This window comes from Varroa destructor, unplaced genomic scaffold (assembly GCF_002443255.2).
Source record: "Varroa destructor unplaced genomic scaffold, Vdes_3.0 BEIS01000007.1, whole genome shotgun sequence".
Taxonomy (NCBI): Eukaryota; Metazoa; Arthropoda; class Arachnida; order Mesostigmata; family Varroidae; genus Varroa; species Varroa destructor.
The window spans coordinates 15286836-15309919 of record NW_019211460.1 but is presented as its reverse complement, the minus strand read 5'-3'; the positions used below and the strand labels follow the sequence as shown (position 1 = coordinate 15309919).

Sequence of the window (23084 nt, the reverse complement as noted above, 5' to 3'; positions counted from 1 at the left end):
CCTTTGTAGCGAAGTGTTCAATGTGCTTAATACGCTAAAAGCACAGGCAACATTCACAGTACACAATGTCCTCGATCATCATTGTCAGAAAAGGGTGTTTCAGCACGTAGCAGCAACTCGTGATGAACTTGATTGAATTTAGTAATTATTAAAGATCAACTTATTTATCTAAAACAGTTGATTTTTGCTCGGGCTTCCTAGCCCGAGTCATGATGCAGACCCTAACTTATGTTTGTAGTACTACATTTCCTCTATTTTGAAATTTAAAATACTCGAATCTATATGTCATTAAGTTTATTATCTAGCTCAACGTTTCATGATCTTTTATTACGGAACATTTTTCATCGCGGACAGCATGTTGATATTGTATAGATTCCTTGAATTGCCAGTGTACCTGACCGATACGCCACGAAGTTGCAGTGATGCCCAGCAGAGTTATCGATGATGTTAAAAAGACAAATACGATCCACACTTCGTTCATATTTACTGCTTTGTGCCTTACTTTTATGTGGTACAATTTGTTGTTGAAAAATGTATTTTAAAAATAATTCATAAACCCCACTTGTGCTGAAAATAGAAGACTTAAACTTTCGACTTCCTCATACATCATCATCTTCTTTTAGCTCTACAGTCTTCTGGGGACCAGAGATCATTTTACGAAGATAAGGTAAATGGGCAGACGTGTCGTCTCAAGTGTTATCTAGTTATGTCATAGTTAATCAATTTAGGAGACGGGAGTCAAGTTGAGAATAGTGCTTAGCTTTAACAAATCTGCTGTCACATTTAGCCTATCATTGTGATGCTGGATAAGCTTCCGTACCTTTCTAGGTAATATACAACTAACTTCCCTAAACGTTACCTGCGTCAATGAACGTATTATTTTGTGCAGGCCGTTCGAAGTCGGAGACCTAGCTATGCTAGGAGATATTCTGCCACGGTAGTTTCATCTACATCTAAACGGACCTACAGGGTCACACGTACATATACATACGTACATACATACATACATACATACATCGAAAGGACCTAAATGTAAACACGATGAAAAGCATTGTAACAAGTACACAAGGCACACTGGGTAGAAGAACCGTGCCCGAACTTGCTAGATCCCAAATATCTTTAGACTGACATGTACTATGTTTTTGTTCGGCTGTAACCCACCCTCCTTAGGGACAGTCTAATCTTCTCAAGGATGTCTTTCTTATTCTGTCGATTTTCACAGTATAACTCGGGCAGGGTAGCATCGGAAGAAGTCACAAAAGTTCCATTGATTTTTCTCGGATTACTTGGAGTAATTTTTTTGGGTGTTCGGGCACTCGGGAAATATTACATACCACCGATAGGACAATGGTCCGCGTAAAATAATCAAGTGGTGACGAAGCTAACTTGGTACAAGCTCCATATTTTTTAAACTGGTGCCTCCAAAAGTGCTGGTTAGAGGCTAGAGTGTAGCTCGGCCAAAGTTTATCCAGTACAGGTTTAAGAAAGAAGTTCTATAGAAGGGTAGTACATCGCGTTCGAGGGGCAATTATCCGGACCGTTGCTTCCTCTAGAAGAACCAAGTGCTTTATTAGAATAATTGTTGGAAAGCATCAATTTCATTCCATTAAATAGTAAAAAATGGATTGCGGATTTTAATACATTAGAAATTCAATATGCGTATTTGCCTTTCGATCACCGAATGGATTTCATAGAAACCAAGTCTTGCCTTCTTCTGAAACCAAGTCTTACGTCATCTGGTAATGCTCGGCTGATACAATACACTTCATCTTTTTATTTTCACTGTATACGTAATGATATCATCAGAGTCCGATCGAGGCCCCAGAACCGCAAGGTGATGAACGAGTCGATATAAACCTGCGGTAGAGACTGCCGTAATCATTAGCTAGCAAGAACAACATTCCTATAGAAATAATTATTACTTAAACTAATCTGGTGGCCTAGCGTAGAAGCAGACTATAATGTTTAGTGTGATCATAAACTGGCGCTTAGTATCAACATATATATTATCATGTTTATTAAACCGAATTTGCTGGTAAAAGAGAGTGGATTGCCCAGGATATTTCCGCCTGGTCACTGCGCAGTTTCGTACATTTCTGTACAGCGTATGCATCCAAAAATTGAATTCGAATGTAATAAATGGGAATGGCATACTAGTGGACCGAACTGCCTGAGCTAAGGCGCCCAAGACACATAGGATTAAGACATACATTGTGATTAACAAATCGAATATTACCGTGTAGTGAGGTAGGTCCATCTTAGGGTAGAAGGTATTACGAAAGGTGTTCTGTCTTATGGACAGAGATAATTACAAAGAAGAAAAATGTCAGTAAATATACTCAAAAGCAAACGATACTGGGTGCGGACCCAGGTACGCCAGAGGCATTCTAAGATTGTTAGTCTAGTTACTTTTCATTTTACTTCCAAACGGTTGACGGCAAATTGTGGTTAAATGAAACGAATCCAATCAAGTCGAACAGGCTGTAACTTGTGTGTTTGTGTTAATGTGAAACGTAACACGAATGGCATTGAAGGCGTGCGTACATTTACTAATAATAATAATAATAAAACCAAATACTCCGGACAAAACGTTAACAACGACTGGCGCGGATCTGGATTCTGTGTAATGGAAACCATTTTCAAAGTTCTAATATTAGAAGAATTATTTTTAGTAGAATTTTCACAGTGCCTGGTACAGTGTCATGAACTACTGGAATAAAATAAGATTGTTGTAACAGCCACTTCTGCGGATCATCGAAAATTTAGAAGACGCAATATAGATATATGTGCTCGTTTTACCGTCTCATTACAATGATAGGTCTATTGAAAAATGACCTATTTGCACCGCGCTGGGACGCTTCTTTACCTTTACTAAGATCTCTCAAGCAATAAGTGTTCAACTCAACATTTACGTTTAAAGGAGTCATTTGCCCGTACAACGGCCTCTTGTCACTACTGATCGAATCTATTGCCCTAATGAATTCTTCGTTGTAGCAGCTTACTCGACTAAACACAAATATGAACTGTAAAAAAATATAGGCGTCGGCTAAGTGTCTTCTATAGATTATCCGCACCGACACTTGTGTATCTTAGCTGTGAAAAAAAAACAATGACCACCCGGATTCTATCTTACTTTGAACCAAAACGATCGAGATACATCACGGCATTACTAGCTTCGACTGCCGTCTGCCAAGCTCATGTGATTACCTAAGCATGAAGTGCCCGCCCTATAGGGCAATTATTACCGTAGTGTCAAACAGAATGTATCACTATTATTACCAAGTATTACCTGAAACTACGGGCGCGATCTGAAGTGGCCATGACCACAGGACTAAAATAGGTAATCTAAAATCGAAACATTCATCATATGTTGTCTATCGAAAGTAACCTAATGTTTTCTAACGATTAAGATAATTTACCTGTGTTAGATAATTTAGCAACCTGTCAAAATAGCATAATCACGGCACGTGGACAGTTGAGATAATTGTGAATGGTTGCCGTACGAAAGCCCGCACGATCGAATCGACCAGACGGTGAATTACAAACAGGGATACATTTCCCCCCTCGATATTCGCCAAGCTGTGAGAAGCAACACCTCTCATTCAATATGGACAAGCCTGAGCATCTAAAAACGCGTACCGTTTGCCTTCAAACTCTGGAATTACGCCCGTCGAAGGAACTTCTCGGCCACACAAAGACCAAATGTTATCAACAACGATCAAGAAGCTATGTATTTTTCTCGCTGCTATACATCACCTCTAAACAAGTCGTATTTACTTTTGATCCAACCTCGTTTTCAGCGCAGCTATACTATTATCCAACACTGTTTTAGCACAGTACTAACCCCATATGGCCTGGACAGGACATGGACCTCGGTGTTTCACCTTCACTGAATCAAGATTTTGAAAAAAAGAAGCGTTCAAAACAACATTAACGACGTTTTTATACCGAAAGCAATGCGCTAACCTATCCCGCAAGAACAGATGTTTAAGGTTGATCGAAATAAGGCTTCGAGATGGAATATTACGATAAACAGCACGGCCATTGAGGCAGAAGATCCGCTCTGGCCACCGAAACCATGCGATTCCTAGTGTCTACTAAAAGAGCTCCCAGTTGTCACGATGTGTTGTAGCATACAAGCTGCCGACAATGGCCATACCGAAATGTGGTAAGATATTGGGTAAAGTAAAGAGTTCTATGCTCATTCGTTGCTACGTTTATTGCTAAACTATAAGGACCGTTTTTTATTCATAGTATGCTACGTACGTAGTGCTTCGCAGGCGTTTTAGCGTAGGGAAATTTTCTTAAGGAACAAACCCGCTTTTAGTCTGGCAAGTTTTTCTTGTATAGTCGGCAGTGATTTTCGGATTTCGGACGGTCATATTGTTGGCGCTAGTATTTGTATTGTACGGATAGCTACATCGATACGCTAGTTGCATCCGTAACGTTCACGCTCGATTCACGTTAACGGGTCTTTGCTTTCAGCTCGTTCATAACTAACACTAACGTAATGATTAAATAAACAATACAGTTATACAAAGCATCAAATCATCCATCCACACATTCGGAACATAGCTAATACGCTGGCCCTAGCTGACGACAACTATTTCATTATAAAAGTACACAGTGATGACGTAAAGCGAGTGTACATAAACAAAATACGGCGGTATTTCACCAACGAGGCCAAATCTAATCAGTATTATCAGTGTAATTTATATTATTGGTATTAGTGAATCTCCTTGTTAATCACGGTGGATTTTGCCGTCCCAGATAGTACGCTTTCAGTAGCGATGCTTCGGGAGTAACTGCCTGTTACGCAATATACTTACGCAGATCTCTAGCAACCGGATCATCAACACAGACTGGTAGTTGCCCCACACCGATTTCGGTAACTGTGCTTCTGAGGTGGAAAACGTATATCGATTTGTTAGCGCAGGCTGAATAGCCATTCCTATCTACTGGACAAGGACTAAATAAAGGGCAGAGCCTACAATTATTGTCGGGTGATCTACTAATTATCGATTTTTTCCAATCGAAGGAAAGTACATTTTTGAAGAGGGGTTGGATATTTTTAAGCGTTATCGATGTGAAAATTTCGTTCCTAGCAAAAACGGTGGCGATAATAGCGTTGGCACGTAGATCGTTCGTAGGACTTCAATAGCTCCAAGTATCCTCATTTGTCGGCGGAGATAAAATTTTTAAAACATCTACCGATGTTCAGCTTCAGCTAACTACTCGAAGCTTTCGATGTAAAACCAGATTATACACTCATTCTTGGGAATTTGGGTGCAGAAACATCATTTATTGGGCCAGATACCGCTTATTTGCGTACACTGGAGAATTTTTTTTATGCTCTTAAAACCGACTGAGCAAGAATTTTAAGTGTAGTCTAGTTCGAAATATGCACGAGGCATAGTAACATGCAATGGTATTGTAACATACACGTTTGATGCTGAAAAAGCCACGATACCTGCGCTATTATGTTAATCGTACTAACTGATGAAGTATGCACAGAAGCCTGACACATAGCAACTAGATTCTCTACAAAGAACCATATTCTTGATAAAAACGTAAATGTTAGATATTACACTCGATATAATTGAGCTCCTTAGATAGACCTGACGCGTTTTATGGGACATTCGCAATGGACTCCAGAAGATCACCGTTCGTAGAATAGGCTTCCTCGAAGCTCATTTTTACGGCCGGCAGAAATTTACGGCCTCTGAGCAACTGGGATTATAGCCATTAACTTGTATGTTACAGGAACAATCAGGAGACTGCTGGATGGTAATTTTTCGTGTTTTTGATGGATGTTTACACTTTACTCTGTTGCATTCAGGTGAAGTTCGACCAATAGCCAGTTTGATCATTTGGAAAACAGCCAACTTCTTGCCTCTCTAATTGAGACAATATTGTTTCATAATATTGTATCTCATACCTGTCAGGACACAGCCAAAATTGCATGTGGTGTCATGTTGTAGCCAAATAGAACTTATGTGAGAACGTGATGAGTTACGGTACGAACGGCTTCACTGTGAAACATTTTAACTTATGAGTTTATTATCAGTTAACGATATAGTCGTAGTTTATTCAATGCGCTTCTGCAACCTGTAATCGTATCCGCTTTATTGCTTAACTTGGCATGTGATGTAGTAGTACTAGCCCCTCAGGTCAGTTTGAAGCTAGTTCGCAGGCAAAACGGAGGGGGTTGATACTGATCACGCCCTTGAACCTCTTTACGGCGAAACTACATCCGTTCTATGATATTACATCAGTCAGATAAATTTGCAGATCTGTAGGAAGGGAGCTAGTTGCTATTTACTACAGTACAACGCACAATCGTCATCGCCATGTCGTCAATGTCGCGAAGCTGATAAAGCACTATCACAGACTATATATGAAACGTAACGTTTATGGCTTTATAGACGAAAGCTCTCGAACTGCTCGTCAGTGCATTTCAGCACTTTTTTTTTTTCGGCAGCTGCATTCATAGAATGATTTCAATGTGATTGCTAAGATACACGAAAACATACACGTACCGAGGACCCACTAACGGTTATACGCCAGTGGTACTTTACCTATAGGGGGCTGACGCTTCGTTTTCGGATAATATGCTTATAGATCCGTCTTCATAGACAAGTGATATAGGGAAAAGGACAACCGAAATTAAATTCTCGAGGGTCACACACGGCGGGACGTACGGGAATTACTAAACGGCGGGGTATACGGAGATAACTAGCTAGCTAGCTAGCTCTGTACGATTATATTTTGTTACCACCGAGTTTTACCAGACTCGAAAGCGAATACATCGTTTTAGGAAATTCTAACAGGACCTTATATTTGGCTGATTCGAATTTTTGCGGCAAGTGCGCAAGTAAAATATCATCTGTAGTTTTCATTTTTCAGGAAGAACGTAAGCTCAAAAAAGGCTTTCAAAAACAACTTATCGTAATCGTAAAACTAGCAACTGTTAAGACCCATTGTTCCAGTTAGCAAACCCAGTGTCACACACTGAAATCAGCCAAACATTTAAATAATTTCAAGCTTATCTAAGCATTGTAAGCTTAATACGACTGAAGCAGAAGACGGCAATCGTGTTATAGCGCAATAGTCGTGTATGAATGGCCGTCTACGGCCTGAAGTTAGCTTAGAGTAACTTCTCTAAGGCCGACTAGGGCAAACGACGTTGCGACGAACACACATAGCGCGCTTGGCATAGCGAGTATACAGCTGGAATACTGCGAGGGATGATTCTTAGTTTCGACGGGCCAGTTAGGGTAGAGCTTTTTATCAGCCAGTTTGTCGTGTTCTGGTTTAAATGTTTTTGGTACTGCTATTTGTTGTGGCTTTACAACAGTGTCAGTATAAGGTGATTTATCTTGTTCAGTGTACCCACTACGGTCTTCATATGTGTCGTAGTAATATTCATAGTCATTCTGCTCATCAGAATTATTAAACTCGTCGTAGTCGTCCTTCCGTACATTGCTCTGGCCAGGGTTAGTCAATTTGCCGTTTTTTGACTGTTTCTCTATCTTCCTATATTCATTTAAGTATTGTATGTCTCTTAGGTACCAGACCTTTTTAGTTTTGCAAGTTTTTTTTCGAAGCGCATCTGGACAAATGGTACGTTTGCCAGTGGGCGAGTCAAAGCACAGTTTGACCCCGTGCAGAATGTCGCTACCGTTTTGACTGCCTTCACAATTGAACTCGACGAGCGTATTGTCTCTGTCAATGGCCAAGATCATGTTATCCAAGGAGACCGGCGCTCGGTTGTTTGGTCGTATAGCTTTCATCTCAAGTAATTTCAAAATATTACTCCGTTGATATAACGTTATGGCCTCCTTGAAATAACCAAAAGTTTTCTCTCTACTTTCTGCATAGGTTAGAACACAAGGCCCATGCCGACGGAATTTTTTCCGCCAAATAGCCCTAGAAGGTGTTGAGGTCAAGCTTGGCCACATAATCCTCAGCTTCCTTTCAACCTTCTCCGGCGGATTAAATTTCACCTTTTTACAGCTACGCGAAGGAAATTCCGAACCTAAAAAATTTGCGGATTTGAATAAATCACGGCGGAACACGTCATAAGGTAATACAAGCTTTTGACCACTTAATTTACAAGCTTGAAACCGCACGACTATATCTGCTAAACCTTTCTTGGCGGATTTTGCAAACTCATTCTAAAATTAAAAAAATTTGCCGTTAAAATTTAAACCTATGCTACGTTTGACCATTTGGTAACGATAAATATCTATAATTAACATCTTAATATGGAAAGTCAAGACAAGAACAAAAAGAAGCAAACTATGTGCCGAACTACATACCATCTCCCCGTAGAATTCTTAGATTATCAATTATCCATTGTGGAAACTTGTGGAGTTGAATATATTCTCTACAATCAAAGACCGAGCAGTAGCCGGCTGTTGTCACCAGAGTTAACTCGAAAATAGCAAGTGACTCATCCTCGAAGTATAGCACCCCACGCTTCCGCCTTCTTCCAGAAGCACTTAATTCTGCCTCCAAGACCAGTGCTAGTATCACGAATATTTTCACAATCGTCAACTTCATCCGGAAACTGTGGAGCGTTGTTAACATAGTGCAGTTAAGCGCAATATTTTATTCCAATAGAACTTTACTGCAAGAACTGCAGTTAAGGTAGAACTGTTATATGAATGAAATTAATCTAGGCAGTTATGCGGTATGTACGTGCACAACTGACGAGGTCAACATACGCCTATCCAGAACTCTCGTCGAATGCTACCTTACAAGAAATGCCGCTTCATCTCTAATCCTTTATTCGATGCTGAGAGATGAATTAAGTCGTGCAAAACAAAGCATCTACGCTTGATTCCGAACCTAGATCATCTCGCACCACATGAACAGTCCGACGCAGCTTACGCTATTTGAAGCACTTTACTTATCTGACATAACCAGTCCATCCGAAGCCTGAAAGAATCTTACGTTTAACTTCAGCTAGTCGATGGCACAGTGTTGATATCGGCACCTTGCGGGGCACCCTACTTTCGTTTGACCGGACTCGTTGTCGCTACGACATAATCGCATCCAGAGAGCTTAAGTGAGCTGTTGACTTAAATCTATATCGTATCTTTTTTTGGAAATGTCCTGTATATAGAAACCCTGACTAGCAGGTACTCTAAGGTGATGACGCCGTCAAGCAGTCTGTAAATGTGCATGGTGTCTACGAGTATCTATCTTGAAGACAATAAAAACGTGAAGCGTTTCATCATCACTAACGCGATACAAGTAAATTTAATCATATGAAAGTTTTTGTACCTGACCATATATGCACAACAGGTTAGTGGTCGATGAAGTTTGGGTAAACACTTCATGTTAGAACTTCATATCAGTAAATACTAAAAAGAAATAGACAGAACTGTTTGTACATGTGAACTACATATATATGCATACCATCCTTCACTGAAAAATCAATGATTCTTCCGTGTGAGATCTTTTTCTAATCGTCCCAATCTATTGTGATCCCGTCGTGAAAGTAGTTCCCGCAAGATATAATACACATTTGCCGCCATTTTCGCTAATTCCTATATTTTTCAAATTCAATCGTAGGGAAAGCTGTTCGTTTGGTCAGTGTTTTTTTACTTCGTCGTGTCGTTCTCCTTAATTTTTGGATCTAAGGAAAATTTGAAGGAGGCTAAGTGTGACGAGTGCGAAATTAAGACGTCAAAAAGAAGATCTGCTCTAGGAAAAGTGACATGTGGGCTGGTATCCTATTGGTGACCCATTAATTGAGTAAACAAGTAACAATCATTTGTGTGAATTTCTTCACTACAGTAGCTTGCATATAGATAGCGTTTGATTATTACTAGACAACAAGGTACGAGATCTTCCTAGAGACCACAAATAAACGTGACACAATACGCACCTCTAAACCGCTTTTCACAGTGATCAGATGGGAACACGTTTTCCAAATTGAGCAATTCTAATTATTCTTTTTATTATTATAATTTTAAATGTCGCTCGTTCTATGTAATTTGATTTCTTTTAAAGTTTCAATTAGTTTAATAAGGAACGGATGAATAGAAGTCGTTCCGATTTCCTCAGCGAATGGGAAGATGTACGGAGGATGTCTTTCCATCATCACTAGGATTTTTCATCGAATTTCTGCACTGTCACTGACACCGTTTACTAGAAAGTAATATATTGCTCGTCTATAGAATGAAATCCACCGTCCAAATTGTACTAGCTATAACGACGTCGTTTTTTTCCAGTTCTGCCATAACTATAGAAAATAGTTGCCCTTGTTCAGTGTAGGTATAAAACGCTAAAAAGTTTACGGTATTCGCTGAACTGACAGGTTTCCATAGTAGAACACAAACGAGAGCCATTTGGATACTATGGGTAAACATAGGGAAGAAGTTTATACGTCTTATTAGAAAAAATATTATTGGGGTTTTCTTAACTGATTTATATACCTATCGTCTAAGTGGTATAAGCGCTACGGCACAGGGTTCCATTGGTTGCCGCCTACCGATTACCCTCCTTGAGCATGCTTTTCATTTAGGCTGACACACGCGCCAAAGAAAAAAGAGACTTCTGGACGACCCCCGGGAATTTATAAAAAAGCATCGCGATATCCTGCGCCTAATGCGGTTCAATATCGCTATTGTTGATCTTCTTTTTAACTAGCATAAGGCTGACGGTCGTTCTCTACAACGAAGCTATAAAATGCTTCGTTATCCGAGATGATTAAACAACGAAATTCCAGTTAAAAAATATCACTAGGTTGTCAAAAACAGATCCCTGCGTTACCAATTCAAAACATAATACTATTACCCGCTTAATACGATATCAGTTATTTGCCTTATATCTGATTTGTGAAACTAGCTTGGTTTACGGGTGGAATCAATTATAATATTTCAGCCAAGCACTCGATCGACAGGCGTGGTACTCTAGAAGATTTTCGAAGGACCTGATGGATGTCTATATCGAATATTTCTAGTCCAGCATTTGCGCCTACGCTGTCACCCTAGATACTCGGAATCTGGGACTCTATATTCTAGACTGTTACGGAAGATCATCTAGCGTTTGTGTTGGGTCACAATGTCGTAAAAAATCCCTAAGAAAACAATTAGTTTTTAATTCAGGTGCTACTTGATTACATGCCGGTGCCGAATCAAATAAAAGTACATTATTTTATTTAATATGCGCATATTATGCTGTATGCGAATCTACTATACGCTAGCTCACAGCAAAATCCTTCGATAAATTTATACCGCTCTTCGATTTGCTAAAATTGAAATCTCGCAAACGTTGCCACAAATATAAAACGTAACTCACAATATGGCCAAATAAGCGAAAACTTAGCCAAACTCGGTCTATTCGAAGCATCGAAATAAAAACCTCGTTCGTGGGGTTCGTAAGATAAGAGTTGTTTGTTTGACGTTTGTACCGAGAACAAGGTGTGGGAATAGAACCGATATAATGTGTGTTATTATTATGTGTATACATGTAAAATATGTATACACATACAATGATATACGTACGTACAATTATAACGTGGTACTACTAGAAAATATTTGTCTTTATTCTGAACGCGTAGGATTTTGTCCACGGTACATGGCTTCCATATGGAGAGTGAGGTTTGATTTCTATCTAGTGAGCATCATTTTTCCCCAGCCCAATTTTTGCGCAAACGCACGTTACTATTATATCAACGTGCCGTCGCATCCTGTGCTTTTTCTATATAAATATTATCTGCGCGAATGCGACGTATTGTGTTATTGCAACTCATCTTTTCCCTCATCTTAGAAATTCATCATCTTTTATTTCTATCAATGAGATTTACCCACATCTCCACCATATTATTCTAATCAATGAGATTTACCCACATCTCCACCATATTAATCTTTTATTTCTATCAATGAGATTTACCCACATCTCCACCATATTAAGTAAGATGTCGCCGTGAAAATAAACCGTTTATTGATGTATAATAAACAGCTTTTAGACTCAAAACATGTATATGAGGTGCTCTGAAGCGTCGCTGATACTTTCCAAACCGGTTGCAAGAAACTGTAGACAAAACGCCTACACTACGTTATTATGGGCGAACAAAATCCAAGACGTATACGTTATTATGGGCGAACAAAATCCAAGACGTAGCGATAAGCACCCACAGCATATTCATCCGATTAATGGCACTCGAATTCGGGCCAGATTGCTTTGTTTGTTGCTTCTCGGTTGTTTCAGTAACTCCCTCGGTATTTACGTCGTCGTCAGCCTGCCTAGCCCGCAGTTTATTTACTTGCGGCCTAGTACTGATTTGCCGATTCTGCGTGTCCGTTACTCCCGTACTCGCCAAGCTCCGAAGCGGCGTTTTTAGATACCATACTCGTTCGGTTTGACAAGTAAGGGTTTTATTAGGTTCGCTCGGGCAGGCGACGCGCTTGTCTAGCTGTTGACTGAAGCACAGCGTTATTCCTCCGAGAATATCAGTGTCATCGTGCTTACCTTCACAGATGTATTCGACCGTCGACGGATCTACATCAATGGCAGTTCGGAGTCGCCCCAGCGAAACCGTTTCATTGTCATTTTCTTTAATGCCCACAGCTTCAAACAGCTTCATTGGATTGCTTCGTTGGTACAGTTTTATAGCAGTCGTAAAATACTCAAGGGGCGTATAGTTCTGTTTTGTTGGATTGAGGGAACACGATGCATAGCGATTAAAATGTTTTTCCCAAAATGCTTTATCAGATAGTGTGCTGAAGCTTGGCCACGCAGAGCTAATTTCATTGCGGATTGTTTCAATATCAGAGACGTTGAACTCCGTCTTCTTGCACTTGCTTAGTGGGGCTTTTTGATCTGCAAGAACAGACTAACTCGTGAATATCAGCATTTAGGCAAAGCTTCGAGTACTGCGATTCCCGAACCGTGGGACGGGGGACCGCCACGAAAAGGTACGAAAAACGTCGAGAAAATCGAGCACCTAATAGTCACCCTGATACATAACATGTGTCAACGTCGAGAAAATCGAGCACCTAATAGTCACCCTGATACATAACATGTGTCAACGTACACTGAGTGGGTCAAATATTTTCGATATTAATCGAAGTCTTACTATTGTACTGTTACTTCACTGAACGATTTTCTCGCCTACGTCTTCACATACGGGGTATTCGTATACCGAAGCTTAATGTGCCATAGCGTTAAAAAAAAATAAAGCGTATGTCTAATTCCTTCATTATCTTAAAGCTGACAATGACTGCAAAAATTATGGCTTCATGAAAAAATTTGATTGGCTGTATACCATCTACTATCGATGCGCGTAGGGAGCCAATAGTCCACATTGGTATGGAGTCTTTCGCCTGTAGCTTTCTGCATGCGTGGACTGAACAGTATCCTGGCCACGTTCTAACGAATAGCTTAATTACCGACGAAGATCCGGTGGTGTTCATTGTGGTAAGCTCTGATGGTGCCAATGACGGCTCATGGGCCTCTGATGTCTGCAAAGCCACTCCGTGAATCACGACTAATACCACGGCCACAGAATACATCCTGAAGCCCTGTAGAGAAAAGAAAACCAATCTCAGTTGCTAAAATCACGATAAATGTCAGATAGAACTTTTTCGTGTCCTTTCACAAAGCACCCCTACGTAATAGAGCACAGCTGACAGCACGACTAGCTACAGGGCACCTTTTAGTGAATCGTCTGTTCTTTACCGTGGCATCATGGCTTTTTAATCGACAGCTAACAATGTTACAGCTCTTGGTATGACACAAGTAAACGCCTATGTTGTACCAAGCAATATGTGTCAACGCGTTTGGCTTCTCGATAAAATGAGCTTTTGCTTATTCCCAATGCCAACGTTCTTTACGATTACTAACCTCTGAAGCTGACTTGACCATTGTCCAGATTGCCATCTCGTTGTTGTCTGGTTTATAGCAGAGGATATAAGTTTGTGATAACTGGATGGAGCTAATAACGGGGACTCGGATTAAGAGAGTTTCTAAATTTCAACTCAGCGGAAGCACCTAAAACTGAAAGTAGTCCTCGGCTTATCCTTATATTATAAGACTCGTAAGTAAAGTTAGCAAATAAATTCATCCAGTTTTTTTTTTTTTTTTTAGCTTTCTGCATACATAAATATTGTCGTATTAGGAAAATATTCAAAATGGCGGTGAATTCTTTTGATGAAATCGTACGCCAGAAAATGAGTATTTTACGCGCGCGAAGGACCGCCTAAGGGCCAACGTGTCCAAGTTTTTTCGTTTACGTAGTGGTAGTAGAAATGTTCGTCCAGTAAAATTGTCAATGGTGCTACGTATCAATACTTCACATGATTAAATATTCTACTAGTCTCTAAGAAGGCTTAAAAAACCAAGAGGTAATATAAACATAAAGGGCTCACATGAAACTTACATTACAAGCGTTCTCCGCTTATTAAAATCGCTTTGAATAGGTAAGAATACAGCTCTGGAGGTGGATTCGATTTTCAGATCACTTTATTTTTCCCGGCATTACCATTAATAATCCTTTGTTGTGGGCGAACGTTCAGTATTTTGATCATTTTTTTCGACTGTTACGTACGATGAGCACACTAAATTTCAAGCACTTTTAGCATGGACGCTTTCTAGTTAGATTTCAGGTTCACTAGCGTTCGTTACCAGCGCTAATCCGGGTCTCAGATACGCTAAATAAAGGTAACCGACTTTGGTATTGTCCAACATTATCGATTATGCAGCCCGCAACTAATATTATGTTACGATAAATAGGAGCATTTGAGGCTTTTTTTTCTTTTGAGTCCATGTTTATGACACATCTTTCCAACCGACCCGAATCGACCGGAATAATGATTATTATATATATATATATATATATATATACATACATATATAATGACGGGCCCAATTTGACTGAGTATAAATATCATTTTCAAGTAGGTCCTCATACCTCTAGCTGACTTGACAATTGAATTACATTGGAACGATAATTGAATAAATTTAAGCTTGCTACCTTAAATACTACATGTTCGATACTACATGATAAAATGTATATTATCCGACATACTGTGGCACTCACGTTGCCATTAGACTTAAACGATTAGCGCGGACGGTACGGTATTCGTATACCTGTGGCAATAACCAAACATGCTAGCGTTTTTACGTCGCGTTTGTCTTCAGTAATGTTCATTTGAAGAATATCGTATCCGTCTTGCGTGCCTTGAACGTCATACGCAAAGATCAAGCTATCTCCCGGAGGGTCGAATTAACTCGTTTCAACCGACATTTATATAACAAACTGCAGTAATTCTAATCAGTTGAACGCAGTAATATCGTAATGATATTTTTCAAATAGTCAAACAACGAATAAAGGCCTGCTGATTAGCTAATTACATAGCGCCCCTAACACTTTAAACATTGCTTCCAACTATTCTGAGAACAGCTTGCGGCAAAGCTTACTTATAATGCTTTTGGCTACATTGAACTTGAGTTAGTACTTTGGTAGTTTGCTAGCAATAAGGAAACGGATAGAGGCGCGAATACTCAATAAACAACTGTTCAGTACCACATCACACAGACGTCAACTTTTTCGCCATTGCAATTAGCTGGCATTGAATAATCATACAGTAATAAAATGTAACTGTTTTAAAAATTCGTAAAAAAAAAAAGCAGCAATATTACGTTCAGAAATACTAGAAGATGCAACGCATGATACGTGACAACTTCCCCGGGGGTTGTTGTCATCTATTACAGATAGGTACGAGGATCCTAAGGCTCTTCGGGTTAGTTGACCATTTAGAAGGAACTGTAAATATGTTAACGCGCACAAGGTTTACCTAGCATAATAACAAAATCGCCCTATATTGATGGATTTTTGTTCCGGGAGTGCGTGCAACTGTAGCAACTATCAGATGAATAAATACTCAAATAGTAATGTCAAAAAGGTCCCCGTTCTTTCGTCCATTAAAGGAATTCTTAGGATGAAACCTTACCTAGCTAATTCTGACAGTTGGTCTGGCGTCTCGTCTGATCTAAGTGGAATCGCTTTTGAGGTTTGTGGGTAGAACCCACTAGCCGTGACTAAGTATATTTCTATGATGTTACGCCGAGAACGCGACGTACTGCAGAACTGCTCACAAGTTATTGGAACAGAAAATAACTGTAGACATTTAGTTCCCTTGGTTTTTTTCACGGATAACATATTACTCTATTAGCCTTTTAGAACTCTTTGTATAGCAAATCAATTGAACGTAAAATAAATCTGCAAACCAAGTGTGGGCGATAAGCCTAGATGTAGAGTAAAAAAACATTACCGTATATAAATCCTACTGAGAAGTAGCAATACACACCAGAATATAGTACACCTCTTGAAGGGTACAAGCAATCTCGAATGATATTTCCCTTCGTATTTACTTCTCTGAAGTTTACTTCATTGATGCGATCCGCTCCTTTGAGGCCTGATGATGATAATAGAACCGTATTGAACTCAGCGATTCTTGTGAATCAGTCGCGTGTATTGATAAGCGATATTATTGGTCTTTCCAGACTAAGTTAACTATTAACTTAGTTATTAATTTTAGGTCTAGTACTGTCTTAGCTTAGCATCGCTCCACACAGATTGTGGCCCCTTCTAGTAACAAGGAGCAAACGTTGCGCCGTAGCTAAATAAATCGTCCAACATCAAATCGGTACGTTGAATTCTATGAAGTTGTCCATAGACGAAAGGTCACGAGTAGATCTGAACGGATAATAAATTCAAAACTCATACGCGGATTTCGTAGTACGTTACTATACGTAGTTACAACTATTACAGATCGAGTCATTGTTGATGTGTCCTAACCGAAAAGCTGGACGCCTGTCGAAAATCCACTTTCTTCTTAGCAGTGACAACCTGTTAGTAGCCGTTCGAGGTCGTTGACGGTTACCAATGGCAATTTCTTTAGTTACTTTATTACTTTAGTTACTTATTGAGTGCATGATTATGTCAGGTGAGCATATACTGAAATAGCTAAAATATTCTTTTGTAGGACCTGTTTTTGTCTAGGATCAGTATTTGAAACATTAAATTAATGTTATGAAGATTAAGTGTTCTGAGCGCGGCAGTATTTTATGATGAAGTGAAGGACGAGTGGCAATCGAGATAAGCGTGGCTCCCGTTGTCACTTTTTTTTTCGTTATGTAAAAGGCACATAGCGAAACGCATAAATATGTAACTGTATATATAAAATAAAATGGATAATTTATTACATATAGAAAGTCCAATGAAATGATCAGAGTGTATATATTGACTGCTTGCAGGTGGGAACCCTTCAGCCCTGCCGTAACAGTAGTAAATGACACTGGTGGCTTATTATCTTTATTTATTCAGATATTACACCCATCCTCGTATAATCAAAGGTCAAAATTAATATTTTCAATTCATTTGTACTTCACTTGACGGTACCAGTGACTTCAAGTTAGCATCAAGGAGCATGATTGTTGCGTTGGTTCTATACAGTAAACCAAACGAATTGATGTTAGAAATATGTTATTAATCAGACAGTTTATGTCCAGTCTTTGAAGATAGTTAGTAAGATCAACAATGAAAAGACAATTAGAATCAGCGTATAGGTCATGCCGCGGGTACCATATCATGTAGTGGTGATAAAGGACGGTTTTCGATTGGTGCGATAGTCTTCTGGCCTGTTTTTGAAGTACCAAACGTATGGACTTTTGCTAGAAGTGTTTGTGCTCCTTATGTTTGGACACGAGATGCGCTACGATCAAAACATTTTCATCCGCTAAAGAACGTCGCCATTATTTTTGCTCTCTTGGCAGAAGAACTCGTCAACCATTAGACGTTTTACTTGTAAAGGGTTGTCTCCTCGGTACAGCTCAATGCTGTTCATGAAATGATCAAGAACCGAACAAGGAACCTTCGTTTCATCGAGGATACATCTCAAGAAGGGTTGAAACGCCGCTTCAAATAAACCCAGGAGCAATGGCCGTGAAGCTTCGTCGCAAAATTTCCAACTTAGCCGAGATCGAATTGAGGTAGCTTAAGTCGAACTTGATGTTGTGGCATTTTTTTTGGAAGTTTCCTGTAACAACGATAAAGGCAACAACGCGATCTTGACGATTGAATGTGAACTGCCCAATCAGTCACAGGCACGAACAGCCCCAGGTAAATAAAGTTTATGTGGGGCTATTCGTGCTTTACTTTATACACATACGTTATAGAGTATGACTAACGATTATAGCAAATTATGTGTTACACATCTTAAACCACCATGATATAGAGGATTACAGAATGGCTGCTTTGAAACCATTAGCAATACCAGCCGAAACAGATTTGAATCTGCATGTCACGGGACGTTCGAGCACTCTGTTTTTAATGACAGAAGATATTTTTGTTCAGAAAACCAAACTTGGCTATGAAGACACTATCATCTATTGCGTTGGCTACAGGTTGGCTTGCAACGTAAGTGGTCCTTAGATCATATAAATTAATAAGGAGCTAGTCCTAAGCAACGATGAAAGCTCTGGTAGTACACACAGCACAACGACAGAACAGGTGCTATCATTTCCCTTTAGGTTCCATTATATATATACTGAGTAACCTGATTAAAATTGCCGCCCCACTGGTAGCGTCTGCACTAACGTGTCCTGTGAGACCTGCCGCATTACATTTACCCATTTAATGTCTATCTGTGCCCATGGGTTCGTGTGTTGTTGCTGAATTTACCTAGTGCCTCGCAGAAGGACCCATGCACCAGCATATATTAACAATAGCAGAGATAGAAGATAACTGGATTGGTAAATGTCGTGCGATCACGCGCATAGGGCATCGGCGCTGTTGCTATTAATGGATGTTTGATACTATTGATTCTCAGGGTCAATAGGCCTAAGCAAGGCACTTATAATGACAATGATTTCAAAGCATTTATGTCCATGAAATGTATAACCAAATATACTACTGCAAATATACGCTACTTGATATCAATTATTGATCAATAACTCATCCTCGAAACTTAGGGGATTTCACCCGACATCATATATTTCAGTTTATGCTCATATCTTTGAGGGTAAGCAACGTATAAAATAATACGGCAATCATAACAAGCTCACAAGTCGTATTGACTGTTCTGATCGCATCAGACGCTTTCGACTGATCGCCAGCAGGATTCGTTAGATACCAGACTTGTTTGGTCTTACATGTTGGTCTTTCATTGGCAATTTTCGGACACGAAATTGCGCGGAGTGAACGTGGATGGTAGCAGAACTTCATCCGTTGAAGGACATCATATCCACTTCGATTTCCTTCACAGTAGAACTCGATGGCCTTATTCTGTCCATTGAAAAGCCAATTGATTCGGCTGAGCGATACCGGTGTAATATTGTTCTGCGAAATGCCACCGAGTTTAAAGTTTTCGTCTATTTTAAGTCCGTCGTAGAGTAAAATTGCCGTCTTGAAATAATCATACGCTGACACCATTGCTGTTTCGTCATGACTAATTGCACACTGACCAAAATGCTTGAAACGTCTCTCCCAGACATGTTCAGGTTTTTCCGAGGTAAAGCTTGGCCACGTCGCGATTAGCTCTGGCAAGATCGGCTTTAGAGTGGTGAAATTCAATTTCACGTCGGAGCAGTTCGTTGGAATTCTCTTGCCTGAAAAAAATCGGCGGAATTTTCAAAGTTCAACTCGTCGATTGCCTTCTGCGATACCTGTGACTCTTAGTTACTCATCCTCTATGCCTAATACGAAACATGACACGGAAATGGCGGCGAAGTATTACCGGAACGAGGTTATTATTATTGAGGGGATCAGTTTTGTCTGTCAAGTAACCTTTGAGGATATCGGGCGCGCTATGCTACTAGTATACATCTATATTAATCGACCGCGGAGTCGTCAATAGTGGCCCACTACACAAGAGCTTGTTAAATCAATGCCGTTTAATTGATATATGAATCGTACAGCTTTCTGTAGTAGTACTAGTAGGTGTTAAGGTTCAATAGGTGCATTAACGTTAGTAAGCAAGGCTCAAGCAAAACCGCGTACTTACCATCTGGCTGTAACGGAATAAGACCGAAAATAGTCCATGGTTTATGTGAATGGTTGTACCCCGCTGGTTCACACTTGCGAGTGAAACAATAACTTCCGTGTGTCCACACGGATAATTTAAGTAAGCTGACTAGTCGATAGTTACCATGGGCAGCCCACACGTCGCGTACGGCGGCTATTGTTAATAGTGAAAAAAACAATACAGGAACGAGCTTCATTCCGAGTGCTTTGAGTCGTATTAGAAATGGCAAAACGTTTGAGCGTACTCAAATCGCTCGTGTCTTACTTGTCAAGCGAATATTATAATATCTATCGTTTTCTTACGCGTCGAATTCAACATGTTCTTAAAGTCAGTTCGATAATATGTGCTAGACTAAAAAAAACTCGAGTCCAAGAGATGGTTGTTTTTGTAGTCGTTAATACAACTGAATAATATTTTCACTATTTATATGTTTAAGCCAACCATTTTAAGTGGATTTCGCTGTGGTCGCCTGACGAATTTATAGTTGTGCCTTAGCGATAACGAGTTGACAACGCTAGTTGTTAAGTAGGGTTTAAGGTAGACTCGTTTGCGGAAGACGTAGTCATCGACTGGTTTTCAGCAAAAGCGTGTTTGTGATGACGTTCCAGAATGGTATTGCGGTTACTGCGGAACATTTCCGAAGTATTTTTTGTAGGATTGAAAACGTGAGGTCGCGCGGACTGTAACGTCGCAGGTATGATAGGAAATGAAAGAAATTCGTTCGCGTATACTCTTAGTGTGGTCGCGATCAACTCCAATCGCTTATGGAACCACGGAACATCTAAAATGTACGCATAGTGTACCCTAGTAGTGTGCATAATAATTTACGTACAATAAAAATTGCAGAACGCTTGTCGAAGATGCATAGCTTTCCTTCCCGGCAGCCCTATGTGCCTTCTGGATGATTCGTAACGACGGAAGATAACGGTAAAACAAACGTTTACGTACCAAACCTGGTAATAATTAGTACTTCACATGGTTTGCAAGCGTTCTGTTTCTGTGGCCCTGCAGTGCTAGATTCTATTGTGTATACCTATAAATAAACTACAGGTTTAATCATAAAAGCAAACAGAAGCTGATAAAGCGCGAGGAACAGGTTAAAGCGGGTTCCTTTCCCGCCAAAAATTACCAAGAGCTCCGGCCAGCAGGTAATGCTGTTTCTACCAATATTTGTCATCGTGTCGTTTTTTTTTAATGCAATGCCAGATCGAGCCATTTAGTTCAGATCGAGACAGGCGTCGTTCTGAGCCTCGTTAGGTAAAAGCACAACCTGATTTCGCCTTTGACTTTGGTAAGCGCTCAACAGCGTATACGTCGAGCAGCTGTCGTGATATCCGAAACGAAAACCTACCTTGCCATCGTTAGGCATAGTGCGTAATTTATTAATTAAGCATCGATGCTTTGTACAGCTTAACGACTCTGTAGAAGTAGTCGATTCATATACGGCGTTAAAGGCGCAAGCTCCTGACTCAGGAAAATTTCTTTCCCGAAGTATTTTGCTAGAATTTGAGGTTCTTCTATTGTAAATAGCTTTGGCCGAACAGCTCAAACGTCAGATAGATGCCATGAACGAACGTACTTAGCGTCGGAACCGAACGGTCTTTTTCTAGAAAAATTGCAGAATCGCCATAGTTTTTCGTGCTTTTATTTATTAAATGTTTATATTTAGAAACATGCCCATTGGCCTACTTACGCTATTTAGTTTTCGGTATCTTAAACGCTGCGTTGTATCGGAAAGATTCCATTACCTTCGCCTTGCAATACTTCCAGAAGGCGAATCAAAACATTGTCATACGCACGTAATGGAATGCGCCGTATCGTTTGAGGTTCAATTGCAATACCGAGGATGCTGCAACACCTAAAATGTCATGTTAACGAGGGTGTGTCTGGCGCATTGAGGTGCCTCTGGGGCATCATTATAGCGAATCGATGGATACATTGAATCGATTAAATTCTAGATAAAACTTTATTAATTAAGACAACATGCCTTTCATATTTGTGAGACTTTTTTGTGTTGTCCAAGGAAATAATTTATAATGTAGTTACTTGCTGTAACCGCCAACGTAGCACCTCGAACAACTGAGATATTCTATGCCTATCGTGCAGGCCCCTTCTAAGAGACGTCCTGAGCACTCTGGGTGTGCCCGACCGTATGTGACTGATTTTAGCCTTCCAGTGGACTTTTCGCCGCAACAATAACATAAATTAGCTATGATGATCGAGTTGGGAATATATTATATATATATTATTATAATTATATTTGTGAATTATATTCACTTTTGTGCTAATCAGGTTGATTGATATACGCCTAAGTCACTATTAGAATGGATGAACCTGTAAATGGTGGATATTTGCTAGCACAATTTTCCTAATACGATTGGAAGCGAAACGTTGTATCTAATTAAATAGTTTATATAAATTACGGTTGGACAATCATCTCTTGACCATGTGCGAAATTTCGGGGTATCATAGAAGGAAGGACTAATTGTAGGCTTGGAGCGGGCGGCCACTGCTAAGTATTGCCAAAGAATTACGTTTCTGCTGCAAATTTCATGCTGGAAACCTTACCGTTAAACACATACATGCATACATTGCCACATTAAAGATTGCCATAAAGACGATGATAGTAGTTGGACCATGATAAACTGACGATTCTAGGTACTTTGGCGCCTTAACTAAAGTCAAAACCAATAAATCTAAAACCTGAACAGGAACAGGCATGACAATTCCGGACAAAATTAAGAAAGTTGCCGCCTACATTGTTCGGGCACGCCAATGAACCAATTTTGGCCCAAAAACGACAGAAATATGTATTTTCCTCATTTATGTTAATTAGTATGATTAGCTCTACTGAAGTTGCACAATCCAATATTCTTGGTTGCTAAGGCCCCACTCCATGACGCGAGTTGTGATTATTTCTATTAATTAAAAAGAAGACTAGAGCAAATGAAGCTTGTATGATGGAGTTGGACATAGTTGAGGTCTAGTTGAACGAAGTCTGGAAAAAATGAAGAAATCTGTTGATTTTAGATAGAAAATTGT

At 39.8% G+C, this 23084-nt stretch overlaps 3 protein-coding genes across 4 annotated transcripts in view; 1 reads left to right on the top strand and 2 right to left on the bottom strand.

Annotated features, from left to right (window-relative positions):
* The window catches only part of LOC111254109 (electroneutral sodium bicarbonate exchanger 1-like), a 149689-nt gene that overhangs the window by 124758 nt on the left and 1847 nt on the right, over nucleotides 1-23084 (top strand). The gene's annotated exons all lie outside the window — the stretch shown is intronic.
* On the bottom strand, nucleotides 11942-14013 carry LOC111254123 (uncharacterized). Of its 2 annotated transcripts, none has more exons than XM_022814657.2 (3): nucleotides 13861-14013; nucleotides 13283-13538; nucleotides 11942-12837 (listed from the first exon to the last, which is right to left on the bottom strand). In XM_022814657.2, the coding sequence occupies exons 1-3, from the start codon at nucleotides 13894-13896 to the stop codon at nucleotides 12077-12079; spliced, it is 1053 nt and encodes a 350-aa protein (XP_022670392.1). In that variant the 5' UTR covers nucleotides 13897-14013; the 3' UTR covers nucleotides 11942-12076. The 2 variants fall into 2 exon arrangements, with proteins under 2 accessions (XP_022670392.1, XP_086831280.1); XM_086975154.1 differs by lacking the exon at nucleotides 13861-14013 and adding an exon at nucleotides 13696-13832.
* On the bottom strand, nucleotides 18974-20753 carry LOC111254044 (uncharacterized). The gene is made up of 2 exons (XM_022814496.2): nucleotides 20022-20753; nucleotides 18974-19626 (listed from the first exon to the last, which is right to left on the bottom strand). Exons 1-2 carry the CDS (start codon nucleotides 20236-20238, stop codon nucleotides 19016-19018), a joined length of 828 nt encoding a protein of 275 aa, XP_022670231.1. The 5' UTR covers nucleotides 20239-20753; the 3' UTR covers nucleotides 18974-19015.